The 9,762-nt window shown below is 50.8% G+C and overlaps 2 protein-coding genes across 2 annotated transcripts; one reads left to right on the plus strand and one right to left on the minus strand.

The window, feature by feature from the left end:
- Window positions 1-791: 791 nt before the first annotated feature.
- adob (2-aminoethanethiol (cysteamine) dioxygenase b) lies at window positions 792-4,160 on the plus strand. Its single transcript, XM_030378766.1, has 2 exons — window positions 792-921; window positions 1,949-4,160. Exon 2 carries the CDS (start codon window positions 3,286-3,288, stop codon window positions 4,000-4,002), a length of 717 nt encoding a protein of 238 aa, XP_030234626.1. The 5' UTR covers window positions 792-921; window positions 1,949-3,285; the 3' UTR covers window positions 4,003-4,160.
- A 1,073-nt stretch (window positions 4,161-5,233) lies between these two features.
- LOC115559709 (early growth response protein 2b-like) lies at window positions 5,234-6,178 on the minus strand. Its single transcript, XM_030378759.1, has one exon. It carries the CDS (start codon window positions 6,033-6,035, stop codon window positions 5,259-5,261), a length of 777 nt encoding a protein of 258 aa, XP_030234619.1. The 5' UTR covers window positions 6,036-6,178; the 3' UTR covers window positions 5,234-5,258.
- Between the last annotated feature and the right edge of the window lie 3,584 nt (window positions 6,179-9,762).

Raw genomic sequence — 9,762 nt, forward strand, 5'->3', positions numbered from 1 at the left:
CTACCGATATTAAATTAAAAAAATCAGACATGAAGCAAAAAGTTCAAGGCTGCAATATGAAAAAATAAAAGGGCTTTATTAATTACCAACACACGACACGTATTTGTCTCAATGTCTATATAAGGACCTAAAGATCATTGTTGTTATTGTTTAATCACATACGGAGGCTGTTCTGCTGGATAAGGTCATCCATTTTATCAACAGTTCATCTCCATTAATTAGAGAACCGCCTACACATGAGGACCTATTTTATGAAATGGTTTACTTGGCTGCACCAACACAAATGGTTCCGCGACTGGACTGTTGCCAAGCAACACATACACATGTCCTTCGCACTATCTTGCTGCTCGGCACCATGGGACGTCTCCCAGTGACGTAAGAGTCTGTTAACGCTGCGGTGATGCGTTCCCGGCGATCGGAAGCACCTGCAGACCAGAGGGATAGTGATACACTGGCAGCGCGGAGGGATACAAGAGTAATACACCTGCAGAGCGGAGGGATACAAGAGACAAACACCTGCAGAGCGGAGGGATACAGGAGTGATCCGCCTGTAGTTAGATCCCCAGACTGTTATACTCTAGATCAAGATCAGTGCTCATGGAATGCCTCGTGTCCGATCAAATTGCTTGATCGGAAATAATTGATTTTTATCTTTTTATTTTAAACCTACTTTGTGAGAGTGTCAAACAGACAACCGCTGCGGCTGCTGGGACTACGAATCCCACAATGCACCGCGCCGACATGATGTGTGAAGTGTCGTGCGGAGTGCGGACGTGAGAGACGTGCGTGACAGCTTTCCTCAAATGGGCTGTTGTTGAGCTCGGTCAGACGCCCAGAGGTCATCGAGCTCCTCTCTGCAGCTCCTGCGGCTCCTGCGGCTCACAGCGTCCCGAACCCGCGGGAGCGGGGACTCTAACAATGGTATAGCAAAACACAACACAATAACACAACATAACTACACATACATACATGATAATAACACAAGAGCAGTATATAACACAAGATCACTATATCAACACAATGAGACCACGCAACGTCACCTAAACCCTTAGCCTCGTTACACAACCGGCTACTAACGGTTACTGTCTTCTGAATGTAGCCCTGGGGTCCTGCTTTAACTTTTGACCTTTAACCTCTGGACTATGGCTCTGGGTGATGGAGTCTGCTGATCACTGCTACACACACACACACACACACACACACACACACACACACACACACACACACACACACACACACACACACACACACACACACACACACACACACACACCTGTATGTAGTATACTGCCCATCGGCCCGGTCTCTGGGGTTATACGTATCTCTGCTGTAAATGGTTCTGGGTTTTTAACTGTTAGTATATTTTGTAAATTCTGTGTCCAGAACTTGTGGTAGGAGAACATTTAAACTGATAATTAATAAAAGAAGGTATATTAATTGTGTGTGTGTGTGTGTGCGTGTGTGTGTGTGCATGTATGTGCGTGTTTGTGCTAGCTATAAAAGGTGTTTTAGGCATAGCATCAGGGCTAATTCAGCGCTCAAGGGAGTCTGGCAGCAGATGTCTCAGAGCGACACGAAGCAGCACATAGAAAACACAGACTTCCTGGTGGTTCAGTAACGCTATGACGTCACGTGGTAGAGTCATGTGATGACGTCAAGGTGGTAGAGTAAGTTGATGACGTCACGGTGGTAGAGTAAGGTGATTACATCGTGTTGGTAGAGTAAAGTTAGGACGTCATGGTGTAGAGAAACGTTATTATGGTACAGTTACGTTTTGACATCACGGTGGGATGTTACGTTATGACGTCACTGCGGTAGACTTAAGTTATGACGTCAAGGTGTTAGAGTTTCCTATGTTCTGTTTGTAGAGCTCGTTAGAGGAACACTCTGTATAGCACTGTACTGTGACGATCTGAATTAAACATGTATCCAACATCTCCTCTTGAAGGTCTTTCTGCTACCGGAAATACAAATGCAACTTCTGTTCCGGTCTGGGTATGGTGGATCCAAGAAAGAGGCAGCAGGCAGCGAGGAGTTTGGAAAACCAAATACTTCTTTACTGAAGTGAGTACAAACGCAGTACAAACAACATGCCCTTTCCATGAGAAAAAAAGGTGTATTGCAACATTCAGAGTAACACTACTTTCTAAATCAGAACTAATATACCTGAAACATAAATACGTACCGGTTTGGATTTCATAACTGAACCAGAAAGAGTTACGTATATTGTGTAGGTTTTCACAGATGTGTGTTGCTAGCGCAGGGAAGAACATGTAGACATAAATGCAGAATGCAGCTACCGATATTAAATTAAAAAAATCAGACATGAAGCAAAAAGTTCAAGGCTGCAATATGAAAAAATAAAAGGGCTTTATTAATTACCAACACACGACACGTATTTGTCTCAATGTCTATATAAGGACCTAAAGATCCTTGTTGTTATTGTTTAATCACATACGGAGGCTGTTCTGCTGGATAAGGTCATCCATTTTATCAACAGTTCATCTCCATTCATTAGAGAACCGCCTACACATGAGGACCTATTTTATGAAATGGTTTACTTGGCTGCACCAACACAAATGGTTCCGCGACTGGACTGTTGCCAAGCAACACATACACATGTCCTTCGCACTATCTTGCTGCTCGGCACCATGGGACGTCTCCCAGTGACGTAAGAGTCTGTTAACGCTGCGGTGATGCGTTCCCGGCGATCGGAAGCACCTGCAGACCAGAGGGATAGTGATACACTGGCAGCGCGGAGGGATACAAGAGTAATACACCTGCAGAGCGGAGGGATACAAGAGACAAACACCTGCAGAGCGGAGGGATACAGGAGTGATCCGCCTGTAGTTAGATCCCCAGACTGTTATACTCTAGATCAAGATCAGTGCTCATGAAATGCCTCGTGTCCGATCAAATTGCTTGATCGAAAATAATTGATTTTTTTCTTTTTCTTTTAAACCTACTTTGTGAGAGTGTCAAACAGACAACCGCTGCGGCTGCTGGGACTACGAATCCCACAATGCACCGCGCCGACGTGATGTGTGAAGTGTCGTGCGGAGTGCGGACGTGAGAGACGTGCGTGACAGCTTTCCTCAGATGGGCTGTTGTTGAGCTCGGTCAGACGCCCCGAGGTCATCGAGCTCCTCTCTGCAGCTCCTGCGGCTCCTGCGGCTCACAGCGTCCCGAACCCGCGGGAGCGGAGACTCAGCGACCGCCTCAGAGTGAGAGGTGTACCGACCCTTCGACCCTGGCTGCCGCCGCGGCTCGCGGAGCCCGCTCGGCATGATACCAGGGTACGACATGCGGAGCTCCGTTGTGCAGCGGGTCGCCCGCCAGGCGCTCGCCACCTTCCGTTGTGTCGAGGAGGCCGGCAGAGGTTTCCCGGAGCAGCAGAGCAAACTGCGGGCTCTGCTGAATGAGGTTAGGGCGGCGGACCTGCGTCTGGTGGAGCCCCGGGCCGGGGCCCCCCAGCCGCCGTACCCCGGTGGCCCTCCGCCGGTTACCTACATGCACATTTGCGAGACGGACGAGTTCAGCATGGGGGTGTTCCTCCTGAAGCGCGGGGCGTCCATCCCCCTCCACGACCACCCGGGGATGTACGGTATGCTCAAAGTCATGTACGGCAAGACGCGGATCACGTGCTTCGACCGGCTGGACCTATCTCCGCTGTCCGGGACTCCCACCGGCCCGTCCGGCTCGCTCCGCCGTTCGGTGCTCCGGTCCACCGGGGAGTACACCGAGCACAGTGGCCCGTGCGTCCTCGCCCCCCACCGGGACAACCTCCACCGGATCGATGCGGTGGATGGACCCACGGCGTTCCTGGATATCCTGGCCCCCCCATACGACCCTGACGACGGGAGAGACTGTCACTACTACAAGGTGGTCCCGGGGGAGGCCGGGGCCCCCCAGGGCTCAGAGGTCTGGCTCATGGACATCTCCCAGCCACACGACTTCTGGTGCGGCTCGGAACCCTACCCCGGTCCCGCAGTGGGTCTCTAAAGACCAGGAGGCCCCTCATCCCCTCGGATTCTTCAGAACTAGAAGGTCCTCAGCAGCAGACTTACGGAGGCACTCAATATAAACCTCTTCCATGTTCTCATATTGTTCTTATCTGATCCAGTTCTGTTGGCAAAATAAACGCAACTTAAAGCATTTAACGTTTGAGTTTCACTGTAGAACCGAGTGTTTCATAACTCTGAACCACGACCTGAACGGGGTTTAAACCTGATGATGACATGTTACTATTCCTTATGCCTAAACTAACCCTCTCTAACCTAACATGCAGGCTGGCGTTGTATTCCCTAAATAGCTCAGTAGATAGAGCAACGCCCTAGCATTGTATTGTTAGGGGTTCTTACTCCTTTGTTGTCAGGCCTGCGTTAATGTTACCGTGTCAGGCCTGTGTTAGTGTTACCGTCAGTATTATGCTACTGTCAGGCCTGGGCAATGTGTTACTGTCAGGTCTTTATTACTGTCTCCCCTTGCCTGTCTGTCAGGCCTGGGGCCTGTACTGTCAGGCCTTTGTTACTGTGTTAATGTCAAGCCTCGGGCCTGTGTTACCATCAGGCCTGTGTTACTGTCGGGCCTCTGGCCTGTGTGGCTTTCGGCATAAGTTTCAGGTTAAACTCTCTAAATGTGAAACATTAGCCCGCTAAGAATCCTCCTGTGGTGAAGAGTGCAGCAGCTCTATCTAGTGGTGGAACACATTATAACCGCTGCTACCGTGAGACAGGCCGATGGAGACCAGGTGAGACGGGTCTGATGGAGACCAGGTGAGACAGGTCTGATGAAACTAGGACCAGGAGGATCACTCTTTATTGAAAAACGTTCAATCACAATTTATCAAAAGACAGTTTTATATTAAAGGCTAGTATGGTTCCAAAAAAAAGTTCAAAATCTTCAGCTTCAATCTTCCTCCTCCAAACCTGCTCCCACGGGTGTGTTTGGGGAGTACAGGTGAGGTGTCTGCCCTCCAGACCACTATCTGAACACCGTCACCTGTGAGGTCACCTGTACTATCAGGGACATATGGGGTCCTGTTCAGACGGAGGGACCTGTAACTCATCGCTACAAACTGCCTCAGGAACTAACATCCCTGAGTGGAGCCTTCTAACGCTCCCTAAGGAGGGTCCCTAAGGGTTGGGACCCTAAGGGGGAGGGCCCCAAGGGAGCCCACCTGACGTCCCCCAGGAGGTGCCCCTGTTCAGTGATGGGGGGGGGGGGGGGGGGTCAGAGGGCCGCTGTAGAGCAGGACCCTAGCAGGCCTTCTTGTCTTTCTGTCTCTGGTGGATCTTCAGGTGTCGTCTCCTCTCGTCGCTGCGGGCGAACTTGCGTCCGCAGGTGTCGCAGCAGAAGGGCTTCTCCCCGGTGTGCGTGCGGATGTGCGTGGTCAGGTGGTCGCTGCGGCTGAAGGCGCGCAGGCAGACGCGGCACTGGAAGGGCTTGTGGCCCGTGTGGATGCGCACGTGGCGGCTCAGCTCGTCGGAGCGCGAGAAGCGGCGGTCGCAGCCGTCGGCGGGACAGGGGTAGGGCCGCTGGTGCACCGGGGTCTTGCTGGGCCGGGTGGGGTACTTCCTGGGCCGCAGGATGGGGCGCAGCGGCAGGCTGTGGTGGCCGAACGCAGCCGCCATGACGGGGCCCTGGGGGGCCGGGCCGGGCGGCGCCAGCGTGAAGTTCCTGATGGTGTTGAGCGGCGTGAGGGGCGGGGGCGGCAGGCGGAGCGACTCCAGCGGGTACGCCAGCGTCTTCCTCTCCGGGAAGGCGGGCCCGGGGGGGTCGCGCTGGCAGGCGGGGGGGTAGAAGCCCCCGTAGTCTGGGAGCAGGGGGAGCAGTGGGCCGTCGGCGGGGGGGGGCTTGGGGCTGTAGGGGGGGGCGGGGTGGTGGTGGTGGTGGTGGTGGTAGGACACGGCGCAGGTGGAGGTGGCCAGGTAGCTGGCCGACGGGTCGGGGTACAGGTCTGCGCTGCAGGCGTACGAGGGGGGCGGATGGGGCGCCGCGTACATGTGGCTCACGTCAGGCTGGCCGTGGGCCATGGTGGTGGACCTGGGGGAGAGCTAGACCCCTCTCTCTCTCCTGGACCCCTCTCTCTCCCCTGGCCCTTCTCCTCTCCTCTCTCCTGGACCCTTCTCCTCTCCCCTGGCCCCTCTCCTCTCCTCTTTCCTCTCTCCTCTCCCCTGGCCCCTCTCTCTCTCCTGGACCCCTCTCCTCTCCTCTCCTCTCTCCTCTCTCCTGGACCCCTCTCCTCTCCTCTCTCCTCTCTCCTTGACCCCTCTCCTCTCCTCTCTCCTCTCTCCTGTACCCCTCTCCTATCTCCTCTCCTCTCCTCTCTCCTCTCTCCTGGGGTAACCCCGCCCTGGCTCTGCAGGGCGTTGGGTGGTGCGTTGGGTGGTGCTGGTGGAGATGTGGGCGTGGCCTCCTGTGGACCAGAGGAGAAGGTGTGAGAACCACCTGGTGGACCAGGTGATACAGTGTGAGGGACGGGGGCTGGTTTTACCATATGATGATGATGATGATGATGATGATGGTTATAATACAGCTCAGTTACAAGGAATAGAAATAGGAGAAGAAAATAAGCATGCAAACGTGTTATGAGTTTGAGTGACACTCACACACACAAACACACACACACACACACACACACACACACACACACACACACACACACACACACACACACACACACACACACACACATTGTCTATCATTACCAATATGTATAATTTTATCTAAAATGAATCGTTTACATTAACAATTTAGATTGGTTTTAGATTAATTCATTATATTAACATATCTTATAACAATATAATCATTGATAGATATCTTTTTTATGAATATGAATTATTATAATTCTACATATTATATATAATAGCGGGTTAGGGTAAGGGTAGTATCTAAAATATAATAAATAATAATTAATTTATGTATAAATTAATTTGAATATCCTTTTATATTTATTTTTGAAGCTTAAAATTGATGAATGAATGAATGATTATAAAGCTCCTCAGCCCCATTCTAAATCAAATAATGGTAATATTAATAATAAGAGCGAGAATTATAATTATATTATGTAATTATAGTAAGCATAAGAAATGAGGTTTATCTTAACACTAGCATCTCAAATACACAAAGAGAGGTTTCATTCTCCCTCTCTCCCTCTCTCTACACCCTGTCTCTCCCCCTCTCCCCCCTCTCTCTCGCCAGTCTTTTGAACGCCCACAGATACAAAAATGTTGGTTTGGGGGCCGCCCACCTTCTGACAGATGGAGGTCCCACACGCACACACACACACAAACACACACTCACAAACACACACAGAACATTGGAGTATGACTACAATATAATTTAATAAGTTCACTCATTCACGCTGATTCACAACTCACAATAGACACTAGTGAACTCTCCCTCTCTCTCTCTCACTCTCTCTCTCTCTCTAACTCTATCTAACTCTATCTAAGACGCACAGAACAACTTACGATGACATTCAGTAATGAAACATAATTTCTTCAGTTAAGCTTACACTCTCTCATCCCCCCCCCCCTACACACATACACTCTCAGTCTCAAACACACACACACACACTCTCAGTCTCACAAACGCACACACACAAACACACACTCAGTCTCACACACACACACACACACTCACGCTCTCGCTCACACACACACACACACAGTCTCACACACACACTGTCTCACACACACACTCAATCTCACACACACACTCACGCTCTCACACACACACACACACACACTGTCTCACACACTTTCAGTCTCTCACACACACACACACACACACACAACCCCCCTCCCTGGGTGGATGGGTGCCCTCCTGCACCTTCGCCCACGCTCCTCGGAGCGGCCCGGGCGGGGGGGGGCGGGTCACATGGTCTATTGGGCCGCTGGGGCGCAACCTGCCGATTAATCATGTGTCACGTGTGTGTTGTGTGGATATGGATCTTTGTCCACCTCCGGACCGCCACTCAGCCGGCTGCTCCCCGGACCCCCTCCCCCCCCCCCCCTACAGGGTGGGTCCTACGTTGTTCTGAGTAAGCGTGTAGGGTGTGTTGTGTTTTGTGTGTAGCAAAGTGTTGTGTTTGTAGTCTTTAGTTTGTTGTGCTGGAGTGCTGTTCTGTAAGTTGTGTGTAGTGCTTTGTGTTTAGGGTTGCGTGTAGTTTTTTATTGAAGTGTTGTTTGTGCAGTGTACTATCGTGGTGTGCGCTTCTGTGTGTTGTGTTGTATTACGTTGTGTCTTTAGTTATGTATTGTAGTGTGGTTCTATGTGTTGTGTTGTGTGTTCAGTGTCGTGTGTGTAGTGTTGTAGTCTAGTGTGTGGTGTTGTGGTGTATTAACCAGATAATGAATGGATCTCTCTCTCCCTCTCCATCCTATAGAGTGGCGGTTTGAGACTGGGTCGTGGTCCGGCCCCGCAGCCCGCTACAGGGTACAGGCTCCAGCCACGCTACAGGGTTCAGGCACCAGCCCCGCTACAGGGTACAGGCTCCAGCCACGCTACAGGGTACAGCCCCGCTAAAGGGTACAGGGTTCAGCCCCGCTACAGGTTCCGGCCCCGCTAAAGGGTACAGGGTACAGCCCCGTTACATGGTACAGTCCTCGGCCCCACTACAGGGTACAGGCTCCAGCCCCGCTAAGGGTACAGGCCCCCTCTACAGGGTACAGGGTACAGCCCCACCAAAGGGTACAATCCCCCTCTACAGGGTACAGGGTACAGCCCCACTAAAGGGTACAGGCCCCCTCTACAGGGTACAGCAGCCCGACTAAAGGGTACAGGCCCCCTCTACAGGGTACAGGGTACAGCCCCATTAAAGGGTACAGGCCCCCTCTACAGGGTACAGGGTACAGCCCCACTAAAAGGTACAGGCCCCCTCTACAGGGTACTTGCTCCAGCTCCGCTACAGGGTACAGTCTCCGGCCCCACTACAGGGTACAGTCTCCGGCCCCACTAAAGGGTACAGGCCGCCTCTACAGGGTACAGGGTACAGCCCCGCTAAAGGGTACAGCCCCGCTACCGGTTACAGGCTCTGGCCCCGCTCAAGGGTTCAGCCCTGCTACAGGGTACAGGCTCCAGCCCCGCTAAAGGATACTGGCTCCATTAGAACACAATACCAGAGGCTAGGGGCTAGCAGCAGAAGCTAACCATCAGACCTGCTATTGAACATTCATGGTACAGTGAAGTTGCTTCTGGATATTGCGTGAATGAATGAAACAAGGATATAGAAAGTTTCAACTTTAACTCTTCAAATCTTTGTCTGCTGTTAGCGGAGGAAACTACAGATTAAAGTTGTAAACAGAAAGAGGTGTCTCTGCCTGTATCTGCTGGTCCAGCAGCACAATGGGCGCTCGGATGCTCTGACGCAAACAATGAGCCAATGAACACCTCACCAATGGAGCAAGGCTGGGGATAATTATGAGATGCATTCACTGTTCTGCCCCCTATACCCTAACCCTACTCTTAAAGAAGTCAATAATTGTTTTTATAATAACCTAGAAAATACGCTAAATACTTTTTCCTACATTAAATATGATGTATCATGTCAATAAAATCAACAAAATGAATCATATATGATCATAAAACATAATCAACAAACATGATGATAAGTTGTCATAGAAATACAATCGACAAACAAAAAATAAGATGCAGACACTGTTTATAAATATAAATAATATGAAGAGTAAAGGGATGTAATATTAGCATTACAACAGTAATACTCAGTATAACTATAAGTATACAGAGGGTGTAGTG

Source organism: Gadus morhua, chromosome 15, assembly GCF_902167405.1.
Source record: "Gadus morhua chromosome 15, gadMor3.0, whole genome shotgun sequence".
NCBI classification, from domain to species: Eukaryota; Metazoa; Chordata; class Actinopteri; order Gadiformes; family Gadidae; genus Gadus; species Gadus morhua.